Source organism: Ruditapes philippinarum, unplaced genomic scaffold, assembly GCF_026571515.1.
Source record: "Ruditapes philippinarum isolate M1 unplaced genomic scaffold, ASM2657151v2 ctg5403_1_1_1_1, whole genome shotgun sequence".
Classification (NCBI taxonomy): Eukaryota; Metazoa; Mollusca; class Bivalvia; order Venerida; family Veneridae; genus Ruditapes; species Ruditapes philippinarum.
The window spans coordinates 38,477-55,771 of NW_026855734.1; the positions used below are offsets into that span (position 1 = coordinate 38,477).

Genomic DNA, 17,295 nt, shown 5'->3' on the forward strand with positions numbered 1-17,295 from the left:
ACGTTTCAGGATTTTCGTCAGTCTTAGGATAAGAACCTCGAACATGGTATGAATATATAGACCGGAAATTGTATTTGGGACTGACCTACATGTACGATAAGAAACTAAACATGTAAACAAATGGTAATTCATACTGGGAGTTTTGACAAGTCAATATATCAAGTAAAAGTCCACCTAAAATAAATGAATGCATAGATGAAAAAGGCATGGCCGAGTGGTTAAGGCGTCGGACTAGTGATGTAATGATCGCTAGCCGCATGGGTTCTAGAACAGTCAGAGGCAAGTCGTTGTTTCCTTGAGACTCATTGCTCAGTACTGTTTGGTTCCAGGAACGGATTTGAAAGTGTGTCTATAGCTTCCTACACAATTGAACTAAAATAAATTATGTATATACCAAAAGCAATATACATTATTTATATATTTATTATTATGGTTGTAGAAACCGAAAGGACAAAATGCCTAGTCGAATTTGTTTAAGATTGTATATCTTTGGGCATATTTCGTCAAAAATGGTTGTTAGACATATTTCCAATTATAATTGTACCGAAACAGTCTTTATCTTCGTTTGGATGTCAAATATATGCATTCGCTTAACACAATTAAGGCTTACACTGTCTGTTTCTGTTTACATCTGTACCACTTGGTATTCATCCGTATTAACTCCGAGGTTATTGTAGATATTAGACGAAGACGTTCCGATTGTCCTTATTCTTATCCTTTTCCGAAGAGCCGATAAAGTGCGAATGCTTCCGGTTATAACTCCCTATTTACAGACTTATCATGCATGGCGCGTAACCTTCATAAACTGTCTGACAATATCCTCAAAGACAAGACAGGCATTTCTGTTCAGACACAAACATGGTTCAGCTTGTTTACATATTTGGACAACTACTTCTTATTACTAGTGCATATGGCGGTAAGAATTTTTCATAATCTTTTACAAAACAATCTAGACATAACAAAAAATATTTTCGTTATTTTTAAGTCAGTACTGCGATTTTTCTAAATCCGAACAGAATACTATCTAGGACAAAAACATGCCCACGCACAGAAAGTCGATCCCTTTCGTCTTAATTCAAACCTGAACATATAAGCTTCAGGTCAATATATATAGGCCTATATAGTTGAGATGTGCGCAACACACCCTTTTCACACCAAAGGCAAAATCTTGTTCCCTGTTTCTTGTTTTTGTTTCATTTGTTCCCCGTGTATTCCCCGGAAAATTGTTCCATGTGTTTTTCCAGGGCAGTCGTTTCCTATGTATTATAAGGACAGTTGTTTCCTGTGTATAACCAGGACAGTTGTTCCCTGTGTATTACCAGAGCAGTTTCTCCCTGTGTTTTTCCAGGACAGTTGTTTCCTGTTTATTTACAGGACAGTTGTTCCCTGTGTTTTCCCTGGACAGTTGTTTCCTGTGTTTAACCAAGACAGTTGTTCCCTATGTATTTGCAGGACAGCTGTTCTCTGTGTATTACCAGAACAGTTGTTCCCCGTTTGTTTCCAGGACAGTAATTCCCTGTATATTCCCAGGACAGTTGTTCGCTGTGTATTTCCAGGACAGTTGTTCCATGTTCCCTGTGTATTTCCAGGACACTTATTCCATGTGCATTGCCAGTACAATTATTCCCTGTGTAATTCACAGAGGGTCAAGCTCAAATAGACAGTCTACGGTCGAAAAATAATTCAACTACGCTTTAATTTTGAATAAAAGTCAAGAAGGTACGTGCAAGTTTTATTAGCGAAAAGAAAATGTTGAATTCACAGTTTTAGCACTGGACTTCATAACCTTGCAAGGGTAATACATATCCATTTACGTACATGGCGGCGTGCAGGAGATAATGGCGTACGGGAGGTCATTAATATGTTGATAATATGAAATGATCATAGCTCTATGAGATCGAGATCATACATTTACGCACTTAAACTACGTAAACTATCATCATGAAAAATATTATAGTAAAAAAATTACAAAAACAAAAACAACGTCAATATAAATGTCAATGCATGATGTCTTAAATAATATAATCTGTGCGGGGGCAAATGTTGAAGAACTTTAAGTAGTAAGAAATAAAAAAAACGAAACAACAACAAAGAAAAAAAAGAAAAACAAAACTACATATAAAAACAACAACATCAACAAACAAAACAACAAACAAACAACATCAACAGCAATATGAAATTCAAGAATAATTCCAAGAACTTTGAAAGCACTTTTTATCACTTGTTTAAAACTTTGTAAATAAATACCACCGTGTATATCCAGTAAAGTAGGAATGTGCAAATAACGCAGGAATTGTGCAAAAGTAACACAGAATTGTGCAATTTAGTGACTAAAACGAGCACCGTGATAGGTAAATGGACCCATACGTTTTACTGTACACAAAAATGGAAGAAATGAATAAGCGCATACGGTTGCTGAGACAGTGTACTTTAAACCTCATCAAAAATATTTCCAAGAAAATGTTTACTTTTCAAGATTATTCTTGAAAATGACGACCTGACTAGCGTATTGATGACGATGTTTAGCTTCGTTGATATCTTTAAATACAATAACGAACATATTACTTTATGATTTTTTTATATTAGATGTACCCGAGACATCGTCTAATCTACTCGTGTTATATAACACTTAGTTTAACACATAAAACATTGAGATCATTTTTACCAGGTAACGCTGAATTCGTGAGCAACGGGGGTTATCTCATTTAACGTAGCTAATTATTATTATACCAGTTCCCATCTAATGTTATACGACACTTTGAAGTTTGACAAATGTCTTAGGTATACACAATATGAAAAAATATTTTAAATGTGTTAAATGTACATATTTATTTGACGAAAACACAAAAGTCACTTTCAAAACGGTAATCAGGTTGTTAAGCTGCTTAAAGTATAAAAATGTCGTAGCAGCCGTATGCGCTATTTCATTTCTTTAAATTTGATTTAGAACAAAATATTTTGGTTCGTTTATTTACTGTGTCATTCGTTTTAGCAATAGCGTTACACAGATGTGGCGTTACTTTTACGTTATTTGCACATTTCTGCGTTACTGGACACGTTTTTGAAGTAATTTCGTCATTTGATTATCTAACTAAATTACTCGTATTTATGCAAGGTTGTTGCACTTACATAAAAAATGCTGGAAACAAATGCACGTTGGAAAAATTAGTGACAGAGATAATTATCAGTCAACAAAAACAACGACAAGAATACCATCTTTATTATCATTTACATATGTATGGCAAGTTCCATAACTTTGACGGTCATTTTTCAAGAATTGCTCACCCTTACGAGTTATACCACATAGCGGGATGTCATTTGAAAAGGGTTACTTTTGCTGCAAGATTTCAACCCTTTCCAACAATACCAGTTATTAACTATACATGAAAGTGAAATATGAGCAAAATCTGTTTTCATTAGAGAGAATTTAAAAAGAAAAATCACAAAAAAATAAACAGATACCATATTTATACATAATCATGTAAACGGTCTGCTTTGTTATTTACCTGACATTCATGAGACCAACCCACTATATATTTAAACACAAAATTTGCAAAGTCGCGTCAGTGGTCTTATTAGCGTGATTGCATTGCATAACAAAAGTAACTTCGATCTGAATTTCATGTACAATCAAATCTGCAAAAACAAAGGCCGCCTAACAAAAAAAAAAGAAAAAAAGAAGAAGACAAATCATAGCCTTTATGGACAAGTGTTCTGTAATTAGAGGTAACTTCATTCCATTTTATTTATGAAAGTTGTTTTTCTTTGTTATCATTATTTCGATGTGGTCTTTAAGACAGTTTTGACTGTATAAGTAGTCCGTAATTTGCGAGGAAATTGTAAATTACTGATTAGCCATCCAGTAATGCATGGTTTTGAATATTAAAGTTTGTTTTATTACAGCTTTGGGCAACAGATTCGAGCGGCAGACGTCAACAGGATGTCCAATAGATTTTATAAAACACGACAGTTCCTGTTACCACATCTTCGCTACACCCACTTTAAAATGGTGGGATGCAATGGTTAGTATCCAAATCACTTGATTATCTCCCTTTTCCTGTAATGTAATATAATTTCATTTGGTTTATGTAGAATTTATGTGGAGGACGTCTGTTGCCAAAATTCCAGACATATAAAGAATTCCTTATAAAACTAATTTTCAAAAACGCGAACGTGTATGCCTTGCATTTTCGACTTTTTTCGGATTTTCAAAAGGACCCTTTACATGTCTGGAATTTTGACAACGGACATCCTCCATGAATTTATTTTAGCTCGATTTTGTATGAAGCTATAAGCTGATCAGCTTTCGAATCTTTTCCTGGAACCAACCAGTTCTGAGCAATGAGTGTAAAGTTTCTTGCTTACGGAAATAACGACTTGCCCCTGACCTGGTTTGAAGCCGCACTGTTAGCAGTCCTTCTTTTGCTTTCCTTGTGCTCAAATTATCGTCTGTATTTTCAGGCATATTGTGGAATATATGCGGACGGTGAAGGATCACTTGCAAGCATTGAGTCTGAGTCGGAACAGTTGTTCCTTGAGAAAGAACTGAAGACAAAATACCGTACGTTTTTTCTTAAAATTACCTTTTCCTTGTGTATACTTCGTGACAGTCACGTTCAGATTTTACGTTAAGAAATCATCCACTGTAGTAAGCTGTTTTTTCTTATGATATTAAGTTTTTTTTAGAATTAGAACATAATCATGTTAAAATACATTCGACAAATGAATGAATGAATAAATGAATGAATGAATGAATTTGTTACATCGTTAAAAATGATATTATTTAAATCTTCTCTATATCAGTTTTATAAAAAAATATGCTGGAAGGAAAATAATTTGTTTTCTGTTTAATGTATTCCATTACGCCACTGAACACTGGCTCTTTCACTTTTTTATCTGTTTACATCACTGTTGTACAGCGTCCACCGGATATAGCCCATAAAAACACCGAAAACGAAAGTAGAAAGCTGTTAACCGAGTACACCTAAGGTAATGTTTTAACTTATTTCTTCATCATAACTTCATCGATTTTTCCAAACTAAACAATTTTGTAAAGCTAAATGATTCTTGATTTAAAGCAATATTTGCTTTTGTCTGCAAATTGAATACTTTTTGTTAAATTGGTGACGAATTGTAGCGTATTTGTTGACATTTGCGAACGATGTTGATATTTACAACTAAAACCAGCCCAAAACGCATTTGCTGTATCGAATTCCGCCGTTAATACAAACTATAGCCATCCCTCTACATAAATTTGAGTTTTCACCCTTCAACTTGGGCTGCTTTTAACAACATTTGCGAAAAACGACCTTGCCTTGTGTACAGAGTCTAGCACGGATGTGTACGGGGTGTAGATGGAAAACTGTTAGCGATTGTACGGGGTGTAGTAGGAAAACGAATGTCATTTTCTGCAAAATAAATTCAGTACCAGAGCATATACACGTACGCTGATGGAGAAATAACGATTAATGTCGGGAGCAGGGATTGTGAAGTGAATGATATTAATTTTATAAAAGATGAAAATGTTTAAATTATAAACATGTTACGCAACATGTATATTTATTGCAGTAAACAGTTTCCGTCCTGCTATTCCACTTTTTATTCGTGACTAAAAGTTGATAGGGAAATCGTAAAACTCAAAAGACCACAATTTCATTATATAGTGGTAGAACATTATGTACAGCAAATTCTAAAATTTTTCTTAAACAATTTCAAACCATGTTTGGGTTATGCTTGATCTAAACATGTTATATTGGGTTATTATTTCACTGGTCTTAAGACTTCATTGAAAAACAAACAATATGTTAATGAGCTTTGGTAAAATATCCGCCTTGATTAGTTAGGTTAATCATTAGATTTATCTTTTGTGGCTAGTCTTTCATATTTTTTTGCAGTCAAACTCGGGTGACCTCACTTGTGATTTCGATATTGTTTAATAAATACAATGCTGCCGCTTACGTTGCTGCTTTTTCTAAAAAATATAATGATAATGATGACTATTCAATGATGATGATGACGATGATGATAATAATGGTATTTATGTTTTCAGTTCAACAATGCCAAGAGTCTATTCGGCATATTAATTATTACGGTATCTTTTGAGTCGATTAATAGCTTATATAAGGCGGCTAAAACTGAATTATAGAAGACAGTGCTAATGCCGTTTTGTAGAAAATGACACTCGTGCATAATCTTTTAATTGTCTGATCAATTATCAACCTCATGTCTTATGTGTAGGCTAGTTACACATTTATATATATAAATCCCCATTCGGACCATTTCCATTCAGCGAGTTGGTCAGAAGACTCCTCAACATGTCTTATAAATACCGACAGACACTATTCAGCTGATGGTATGACAATAAAATTAAGCGCAGCTATACTGTTAGGCTCAAAAACACTAAAAAGTTAAAATATTTACCAAATACCTCTGTATCGTCTTCTAATCTACCCATGTTTAGTCTGAAATGAGATTATTTCCAATTGAAAATAATATAAAAACCTATACTTTAAAAATATTTGACTGCTAGACACCGTACACATCTACTAAACCCTGTACATTAGACTACTACACCCCGTTCACTTAAATTTGTTTTCTTTGCTAGACTCTGTACACAAGGCAAGGCCGTTTTTTGCAAATTTTGTTAAAAGCAGCTCGAGTTGAAGGGTGTAAACTCAAATCTAAGTAGAGGGAGGACTATAGTTTGTGTTAAATGGCGAATTTTGATACAGCACATGCGTTTTGGGCTTGATTTAGTGGTAAATATCAACATCGTTCGCACATATCAACAAATACGCTACATTTTATCACCAAGTTTACACAAAGTATTCAATTTGCAGACAAAAGCAAATATTGCTCTTAAACAAGAACCATTTAGCTGCTCAAAATTGTTTAGTTTGGAAAAATCGATGAAGTTATGATGAAGAAATAAGTTAAAACATTACTTTAGGTGTAGTCGGTGTGCAGCTTTCTACTTTCGTTTTTGGTGTTTTTAGGGGCTATATCCGGTGGACGCTGTACAACAGTGTACATGAGAGCCCTCGAAAAATGCCCTGCGTGGCATAGCATTTATAGGAAAAGAAGAAGGAAAAAGCGTATGTATTTTAGAAACTGTGGGAACATGTTTCAGTTTTGTTCTGGTTGAGGGTTATACAACGGAAGTGTCGAGGCTCTCATTTTAACAGTCGCTTTAATCGATTTTCAATTGTTATGACTTTGTTGTCAGCAAATCCTGTTCAAAAGGACTTTTGGTTGGGAGCTAATGACATCACGCACGAGGGCACATGGGTTTGGATAAAGAAAGACGAGTACGTGCAAATGTACACTAATTGGGCACCGGGCGAGCCGAACAGTGGGACAGGTGAAAATTGCCTGGCATTATTTGACATGGAGCAATATAAATGGAATGATGCGCCGTGCGATTTACCAGAGGGTTTCATTTGCGAAGTCCCGTAAGATAAACTACATTTTCTCTGGGCTTTAATTTTGCCTGCGATTGTGCCTGGGTGTGGGTGTGCGTGGTCAATAGTGTGCGTTTGTGTATGCGATTTAACCAGGGTCTTTCAAATATTTGAAAGACCCTGATTTAACCTTGAAATTTCTCTTAAAAACATTTTTACCATTTCGCTTTCATTATATATTTTGTTACAATAACTAAAACACAAATACACTTGTCCTGCAATGCAAAATTTCTGTCGTCCATGTTATTGTGACAATTACAAAATAAAGAATTTAAGATGGGTTTATTTTAAGCATTTCTATGATAAAAGCTATGAACAAGAATTGTATAACAGATTAAAGCTAAATCTGAATAAACTTAACTGAGTAATTGAAAAACTTTTTTTTAAAAAATCGATGCACTTAATCGTCCAAATATCTCACCAAGAACCATGCAAGTTCGCACTTCAGAGTCATTTGCTAAGCATCTTCACCAATTAAGTAATTGCAAGTGACCCATGGCAAATTCAAAGTTTACACAATTTTCACAAATGAAACATGTTTTGAGTGAGACATGAAAGATTATTTTATGAAATTCTCTTGTTACACGTTAAGCGTGTGAATTTTTCGGCCGTCAACAGTACTGTCAACTGGTTGTCCGGTAACTTAACCGCTATTCGCGATGGTCACGTCGGACAGGCATTTCGTTGTAAATACCATAAAAGAAAGTACGATGAGTGCTGCAATTAAAAGCCAGGTTTACAATGACCAAAAGTCGATTTTTAAAGTGTCTTATTGTTATAAATAACAATAGAATTTTATTTATTTCAGAGTACGAAATGGAAATGCAATAATCGGCTGAGTTAGAATCAGTAACATGAATAAAGAATACATAAAAAGAAAACAATTATTGATGTTTTGTTTTATTTATTCCGAGGGGTAGCCACTTCCATGTACCTAATTATTTTGTAAGTTTGAAATTACATTGCCGCCCTGTGGACTTCTTAAAAAAATAAATGAACCAAGTCTTTGATTTCAACATTACCTGGTAGGGACTCATAGCGTTGTAGGTATAGTAGGTATAAAGTAAAATAATAAGTGTCGAAAATAAATAATAATAATAATAATTATTATAATAATAATTATTATAATAAATATTACATAAGTGTGTGGCTAGGAAAGAGAGCCCATATATCGGTCATTGTTCTTTATTTCATGTTCTTGAATAAATATTGGCCACAAAAATCATTTTCCTAAGATCTGTCTTTTTCTTATGATCCAGCAAAAAAGCTATTTTATGAAAGCTTGAATTGACCCGCTGAGATGCCGTGGTACGTAATAATTCATATGTGGTCATGTTAACATAATTATATTTGTTCGACATGACGTGTTTTATCATTGTTTTGATGAAGTCAAATAAAATCTTGACAACATCTGTATCAGGACATGTCCACATAACTTTTGTCTAAAATAAAATAGACGGGGACCATTGGTACGGCCTAATTCTTATTCGGAAGCTCAATCCCACCCATCTAGTACTGATTGACTAACTTCATATATAACTTTATCGTTGATTTCATTAACAAACTTAATGTTTTGAACCGTACGTTATTAAGAAAACAATTCCGGATAATATATTAAAAGTGTATCAGTCTGATGTTTAATTCGATCTTTAATATGTCTTCTGAATTAACTTTTACAACACAAGCTGCGCATTTCGTTGAATAACCTTACTTGAAATAAAACAAGGTGAATTACTTTAGTTCTGTCCAAATAACCTTTCAGCTAAACTTTTCAAGGGACACTTTAACAAATAGTTTTATGCATATACTCGCATTTGAAGTGCATTTTATAGTCTTTTATCTATCTGGCTGGCAGTAAAACCAGAAAAATTACTTCCGTTAGTTTTTTTATATAAATTTATTGATATTCATTTACTATTAAAAAGGTATCTGGATACCATTAAAAGGAAATTTTCAGTTAACAGCCACATCTGCTGTTTTGTTAATATTTTTTTCTACCTATTAAAGTGATAACAGAATATCTGTTAGATATATCAATAATAATTTATATTATAACAATATGTAATGCATTATGTATTCATTTGTATGCTGAATAGACTGCTGGTAACTATACTTTAGCATAGTTTATGACAGTAAAATGCAGAGGGACACAAAACACGGACGTCTGATGTGTTTCCTTAAACTATTCTGTTTATTTGTCTGCTATTGACGAAGTGATTGGCAGTATAACAGTCACATATATGTGCCTATTTACGGTTGTAAACCTACTACGTTTTGTATATGTAAGTAAAGTACAAATAGGTTCCATCTGAGGGCCGTCTGAACACATGGTAACTGTGTAAATGACAGTATATCAGTTAAGTTACTTACAGCTTTATTGTATAAGTATTATACTGGAAGACACCATTTTTAAGATACCAAGTTAAAGGCGTATTTATAAACATCTGTATAAGGACATTTTTACTTCCATCAATGTCTATACAAAATGAAGTGCATTTCGCATTAGCAAACAGTCAAATATTAGTCTGGTCAACAATATTTCTAACCATTCTGATGTAAAAGGTAGCTAAGCAAGCACTGACTGAGGTTAATCATCTTGTGTAACTACAAGTTAAATAAAAATCTGGATAAAGTGTGATCACTCGGAACAAAGAACATGAAAATTGCAGACTCGGTTTGAGTCTGTACATGCAAAATGCATTGCAGGAACAAACTTATACTCAGTTCAAATTACCTTTCAAAGTTTCTATCGAACAGTATTACCGAAATGTACTTCAAAAAGGTTTTTCCAACAGTGTCAATGATGTTATGTCGTGATATTTTCAAAAGAGCAGAGATATGACAAGGCTTGTCAAGAGGGAATAGGTTGACTTAGTTTTTCTCGATTCTCATCAACTATATCACTGACAAAAATATATGCCGAAATGCCTTGAAACAGACTTTGTCAAGACGTCTTTATGATCCCATCAAACAATGATAGAAGACGTCTTGTTGCGTTGAAATGTGTCGACATGCCGACGCACGAGTTATCATCCTTATCACCTAAGTTGATTGATCATTTATAGTTGAGGGACCACTTTTGGTTGATGGACCATTTATAGCTGATGATCCACTTATAGTTGATGAACCACTTTTGGTTGATGGACCATTTATAGTTGATGATCCACTTATATTTGATGGACCACTTTTGGTTGATTGACCATTTATAGTTGATGGACCACTTATAGTTGTTGAACAAATTTTGGTTGATGGACCACTTATATTTGATGGACAATTTATAGTTGATGAACCATTTAAAGTTGATGGACCACTAATAGTTGATGAACCATTTATAGTTGATTGACAGAACTTTTTTGGTTGATGGACCATTGATAGTTGATGCACCTTTTATAGTTGATTGGCCACTTTTACTTGATGAAACATTTATAGTTGATGGGCCACTTACAGGTGATGGACAATTTATAGTTGATGAACCATTTAAAGTTGATGGACCACTTAAAGTTGATGAACCATTTACAGTTGATAGACAATTTATAGTTGATGGACCATTTATAATTGATTGACCTTTTATAGTTGATGGACCATTTATAATTCATGAACCATTTAAATTGACGGAGCATTTATAGTTGATGGACAATTTATAGTTGATTGATCATTTATAGTTAATTGTATTTCCTATTTATTGTACCATGCTAAGCTTCTCAAAAACCACTGATAGTTGATACACCATTCATTTATAAATGATGGACCATTTATAGTTGATGTACCACTTATAGTTGGTTAGCCACCTTTTGTTGATGAACCACTTGTAGTAGATGTACCATTTATAGTTGATTGACCACTTATATTTGATGGATCATTTATAACTGATGGACCACTTATAGTTAATGATTGATTGATTGATTTATTTGTGTATATATATATATATATATATATATATATATATATATATATATATATATATATATATATATGTGTCATATTACAAAACAAATTAAGACAATTATCACAGTTATATCTATCACATTGTTTTTAACACAGTAATTAATTGAAAAATAATAACTTTACATTTATAATTAAATCAAAGATCTTGTAGACTTCAAGACAATATATACAACACAGGATAACCCATGAAAGTTCAATATAAAATAGAGAACTTATTTCCAATGGGATCCTTTGATGGTAAAGAATATATTTTCTTGAGAACTGGCATTCAGGTCCATACTTAGAGATGATATACTGGACTGATGTGTATATAAAACATGCTTTCCATAAACGACAAGAATTTTTAAATGCCGCGTAGAGGAAGAACTACACATGTATTGCATTTACTAATATCCGGAAAGAGTAATTTATTATCAGTAACATTTTTTGTTAATCGATTTATGTGATATCTAAACTTTAGAAACACTCTCTTTGATTATGTAACTTGTATATAATTATGTGTTTTAACTATGTCATTGTTGTCACAAATGTATATATATATATATATATTGGTTGATGTCGATGTGCTGTATATGCATAAGACTGAATAAATTTTCTGTTCTGTTCTGTTCTGTTAAATTTCTAAGATCAAATAATATTAATTTCTATTGCACATTATGTTAATTACATATATCACATATTTGCAGGAATAATACTATGAATATGACATGTTAACACACCAATGAAAGATATCTATTTATATATATCACAAAACCAATCACAAGATACATTTATATAAAACATACTATATTGATTAAAACAATTATCTCTAAAACTAATAAAAAATAAAATCAGCTTGTTCAAATTGTTTCATATTTTTGCTTAGTTCAGCTTTTACTTTCTTTTTAAAGTTAAAAAAGTTACTTTCCTTTTTAATATCAAGTGGGAGCATGTTCCAATCCCTAATACCCTGGAAAAAAATGTACTTTTTGTAAAACTATTAACATGGGGTATATGAAAGTTCCCTACACTGTTTCTACTATTATAACAATGAACATCAGACTTTAAAGAAAAGTTATCATACATATAAGATAGACACTTTTTATTAAATATTTTGTGTACATGATTGAGTCTTAACTGTATGACTCTATTTTCTATATTAAGCCACCCAATACTGCTAAAATCAATAACTTTCAATGATTTTCTAGAAGAATAACCATGAATATAACGAACAACTTTGTTTTGTGCTACTTGAAGTTTATGTTTAAGTTGTTTAGTAAGGCCACTATACCAAGATGAGCTGGCATAATCGAAGTGACACTGTATTAAAGAGTTACATAATAGTTTTCTTAGCTCCATATTCAAACTGTTGCCTTGTCTATACAAAAATTTTAATCGAGAGTTTACTTTTTGTACTATATTATCAACAATAGAAGTGGCTGAGAGATCATTATCCAAGATAGAATCGAGATACTTTACTGATGGCTGAGATTGTATGGTGTGATTATTACAGTGTATTTTAAACTGCTCTAGTTTTGACAATTTCCTCTTAGAACTAAAAACAATACATTCTGTTTTACCAAGATGTAATGATAGCTTATTATCAACAAGCCATTTACTACAATTTTCTAGTTCCTCACCCAAAACATTACAAATAACATCTGGATCTTTATGTGAATATAAAATTGCACTATCATCTGCATAAAGAATAAACTTACATTTTTTGCTAATACTAATACTCATATCATTGACATAACATAGAAACAATAGAGGACCCAATATACTTCCCTGAGGAACACCACATGTAATATTCATAGCTTCAGACATAGTATTATTTACATTTACAATTTGACTACGACCAGTTAAATAAGATTGAAACCATTCTACTGACTCCACACCCATTTTTTGTAACTTTCTACACAAGATGTCATGGTCCACAGTGTCAAACGCCTTTTGTAAATCTAACATAATCATACCGGTGAGCAGTCCTTTGGAAGTTTGACTTTTTACATGGTCAGTGAGATGGATTAGGCAGGAGTCAGTAGAATAATTACATCTAAAACCACTTTGTAATTCATATAATAGTCCCTGCTTAACTAAAAAATTTTCTAACTGATTATATACAGTTCTTTCTAAGATTTTTGAAACAATAGATAAAATACTGACAGGTCTATAGTTGGAAACATCAGATCTGTTATTCTTTTTGAATAATGGTTTGACTTTAGCACATTTCAGTTCATTTGGAACTGATTTAGATGTAATAGAATTATTCACTAAAAAGGTAATATGTATCTTTAAAAATGGTGCAGCATCTTTAAGAAATTTTGCTGGAATTTCATCTAATCCTGTGCTTTTAGAACAATTTAATTTACAAAGCTCTTTATATATATATTCTTCACTAACAGTATGTAATTGAAATTTATTTCCATCTGGATTTCTGTTCTTATAGAATTCTAGATGTCTGATTCTACAGAAAAAAGGTTAAATGGATTTGGCAATTTATCCACCAAAACAGAAGCAACAGTAGTAGAAAACTGATTAAAATGACAAGCAATTTTTGTTGGTTCAAAACAATTTTCATCATCTATGTTAAGTACAATATTTGGTGAAGATTTGGTTTTTTTACTGTAACCAAGGTCTTTTAATTGAGACCACAATTTCTTTGGATTATATTTATTTTCTTGTAATTGATGTGAGATGTATCCAGACTTAGCTTTTTTATATGTCTCTGTATTAAATTTCTATAAAGTCAGTATTTATTATACATATCTTTCTGATTATGTTTTCTAAATTCTTGTAAAAAATAATCTCTCATATTAATTAATTCTAATATGTTAGAGTCTAACCAAAGTTCACTCCTTTGTTTAAGTCTTACTTCTTTTACAGGAGCCACTACATTTAAAACTGATAAAAACATATCTTTAAAAAGTAGCCAAGACTCATCGACAGATTTGGCCGTAAACATACTCGACCAGTCACAAAGTTTAAGATTATGTATAAAAATTTCAGCAGAGTAGTTTTTCATTGATCTAATAATAATATTTTTGTGTTTATTAAAAGTGCCTTTTTGTAATTTTCTTGTACAATATACAGGCAGGTGGTCGCTAAGACCAATAGGTAAAGTACCTGACTGAAAAACCTTATCAGAATGACTACATAATATATGATCTATTAACTTTTTTGTATTTAATGTAATTCTAGTAGGTTCTTTTATAATCTGTGTTAAATTAAAGATTTTAAGAACACATTCATATTTCATAAATACAGAAGATGTTTTGTCCAACCAATCAATATTTAGATCACCCAAGAAAAAACATTCAGTGTCCGATCTTATTTTAGACAAAACTGTTTCAAACATATCTAAAAAGTCAACATAAGATTGTTTTGGAGGTCTATAACATGAATTTATTAAAATTGGTTTAGTTTTAGGAAGTAATAAGTCAGCCCATACAATTTCTAAGTGTTCAGTTTCGAGGTCTTGTCTCGACTAGTTGATGTACGACTATTAGTTGATGGACCACTTACAGTTGATGGACAATTTATTGTTGATTGACCATTTATAGTTGATAAACCACTATACGTTGATTAACCGTTAAAGGTGATGACCTTTTTGAAATTGATAAATCATTTAAAGTTAGTTGTATTTCCTAGTAATGGCACCATGCTAAGCTTCTGACAAAACTATTTAGGTTGATTTACCATTGATAGTTAATGGACCGTTTATATATGATGAACAACTTCTGGTTGATGGACCATTTATAGTTGATGGACCACTTATAGTTTATGATCTATATTTGATGGACCATTTCTGGTTGATGGACCACTTATAGTTCATGAAACACTAATAGTTGATGGACAACTTATGGTTGACGAACCAGATATGGTTGATGAACCATTTATAGTTGATGAACCACTTAAATTTGATGAATCACTTTTGGTTGATGGACCAGTTATATTTGATAGACCATTAATAGTCGATGGACCACTTATAGTTGATGAATCACTACTAGTTGATGGACCACTTATAGTTGATGGACCACTTACAGTTGATGGACAGTTTATTGTTGATTGACCATTTATAGTTGATAAACTACTACACGTTGATTAAACGTTAAAGGTGATGACCTTTTTGAAGTTGATAAATCATTTAAAGTTAGTTGTATTTCCTAGTAATGGTACCATGCAAAGCTTCTCACAAACCACTTTGGGTTGATTTACCATTGATAGTTGATGGACCGTTTATATATAATGAACAACTTTTGGTTGATGGACCATTTATAGTTAATGGACCACTTATAGTTTATGTTCACTTATATTTGATGGACCATTTATAGTTGATGGACCACTTATAGTTCATGAAACACTAATAGTTGATAAACTATAAATAGTTGATGGACAACTTATGGTTGATGAACCAGATATGGTTGATGAACCATTTATAGTTGATGAACCACTTAAATTTGATGAATCACTTTTGTTTGATGGACCACTTATATTTAATGGACAATTTATTGCGGATGGGCCACTTATAGTTGATGAATCACTACTAGTTGATGGACCACTTATAGTTGATGGACCACTTACTTTTGACAGACCATTTATAGTTGATGAACCATATATAGCTAAGGAACCACTTAAATTGATGGACGACTTACAGTTGATGGGCAATAGATGGTTGATGGATCATTTAAAGTTGATGAACCATTCAAAGGTTGATTAACAACTTATAGTTGATGAACCACTTTTCGTTGATGAACCACTTTTCGTTGATGGCCTACTTATATTTGACTGACCATTTATAGTTGTTGGACCACATATAGTTGATAAACCAATTTTGGTTGATGAACCATTTATAGTTGATGGAACACTTACAGTTGACGGACCATTAATAGTTGATGATATATAGTAAAGGAACAACTTAATGTTGATGCACCACTTACAGTTGATGGGCAATACATGAGTGATGGACAATTTAAAATTGATGAACCATTTAATGTTGATGAACAACATATAGTTGATGAACCACTTTCTGTTTATGGCCGCCTACTTATATTTGACAAACCATTTATAGTTGATTGACAACTTGCAGTTGATGGACCATTTATAGTTGATGAACCATTTATAGTTGATGGACAGTTTATAGTTGATAGACATCTTATAGTTGATAAACCAATTTTGGTTGATGAACCCTTTAAAGTTTATAGACAGTTTATAGTTGATGAACCACTTTTGCTTGATGAACCATTATAGTTGAGGGACCACTTATAGTTGATGAATCACTTATAGTTGATGAACCACTTACAGTTGATGGACAATTTATAGTTGATGGACTACTTTTTGTTGATGAACCATCTAATGTTGATGGACCAACAATAGGAGATGGAACATTTATAGTTGAAGGACCGTTTATAATTGATGAACCATTTATAGCTGAAGAACCATTTACAGATGATGAACCATTTAAATTGACGGAGCATTTATAGTTAATCGACTATTTATAGTTGATGCATCATTTAAAGTTAACTGTATTATCTAGTTATGGTACCATGCTGAGCTATTCAAAAACCACTGATGGACCATTTATTTATAAATGATGGAAAATTTATAGTTGGTTAACCACCTATTTTTATTTGATGGACCATTTTTAATTGATGGACCAGTTATAGTTGATGAACCACTTTAAATTGGTGAACCGTTTATAGATGATGGACTTTTTATATTTGATGGACCATTTAAAGTTGATGGACCATTTATAGTTGATGGACCATTTATATTTGATGGACCATTTATAGTTGATGGACCATTTATAGTTTATGAACCATTTATAATTGTTTAAACATTTACAGTTTATGAACCATTATAGTTTATGGACCATTAATAGTTGATGAACCATTTATAGTTGATGGACAAT

At 32.4% G+C, this 17,295-nt stretch overlaps 3 protein-coding genes across 3 annotated transcripts; all 3 read left to right on the forward strand.

The window, feature by feature from the left end:
- The first annotated feature begins 771 nt into the window (after nt 1–771).
- LOC132744262 (perlucin-like) lies at nt 772–8,344 on the forward strand. Its single transcript, XM_060732918.1, has 5 exons — nt 772–916; nt 3,904–4,022; nt 4,462–4,561; nt 7,226–7,451; nt 8,269–8,344. Exons 1-5 carry the CDS (start codon nt 859–861, stop codon nt 8,297–8,299), a joined length of 534 nt encoding a protein of 177 aa, XP_060588901.1. The 5' UTR covers nt 772–858; the 3' UTR covers nt 8,300–8,344.
- Nucleotides 8,345–14,215: 5,871 nt separating this feature from the next.
- Nucleotides 14,216–15,456, forward strand: LOC132744259 (uncharacterized). Its single transcript, XM_060732914.1, has 2 exons — nt 14,216–14,378; nt 15,215–15,456. Exons 1-2 carry the CDS (start codon nt 14,216–14,218, stop codon nt 15,454–15,456), a joined length of 405 nt encoding a protein of 134 aa, XP_060588897.1.
- A 330-nt stretch (nt 15,457–15,786) lies between these two features.
- LOC132744260 (uncharacterized) lies at nt 15,787–16,867 on the forward strand. Its single transcript, XM_060732915.1, has 2 exons — nt 15,787–16,048; nt 16,635–16,867. Exons 1-2 carry the CDS (start codon nt 15,787–15,789, stop codon nt 16,865–16,867), a joined length of 495 nt encoding a protein of 164 aa, XP_060588898.1.
- The last annotated feature ends 428 nt before the right edge of the window (nt 16,868–17,295 follow it).

Coding starts and splice junctions, on each gene's coding strand:
- LOC132744262 (XM_060732918.1), top strand. CDS start 859: ATGGTTCAGCTTGTTTACATATTTGGACAACTACTTCTTATTACTAGT. Junction 4,023..4,461: donor TAAAATGGTGGGATGCAATG/GTTAGTATCCAA, acceptor CTGTATTTTCAG/GCATATTGTGGAATATATGC. Junction 7,452..8,268: donor GGTTTCATTTGCGAAGTCCC/GTAAGATAAACT, acceptor TATTTATTTCAG/AGTACGAAATGGAAATGCAA.
- LOC132744259 (XM_060732914.1), top strand. CDS start 14,216: ATGTTAGAGTCTAACCAAAGTTCACTCCTTTGTTTAAGTCTTACTTCT. Junction 14,379..15,214: donor GTCACAAAGTTTAAGATTAT/GTATAAAAATTT, acceptor GACCACTTATAG/TTCATGAAACACTAATAGTT.
- LOC132744260 (XM_060732915.1), top strand. CDS start 15,787: ATGGTTGATGAACCAGATATGGTTGATGAACCATTTATAGTTGATGAA. Junction 16,049..16,634: donor GGACGACTTACAGTTGATGG/GCAATAGATGGT, acceptor GAACCATTATAG/TTGAGGGACCACTTATAGTT.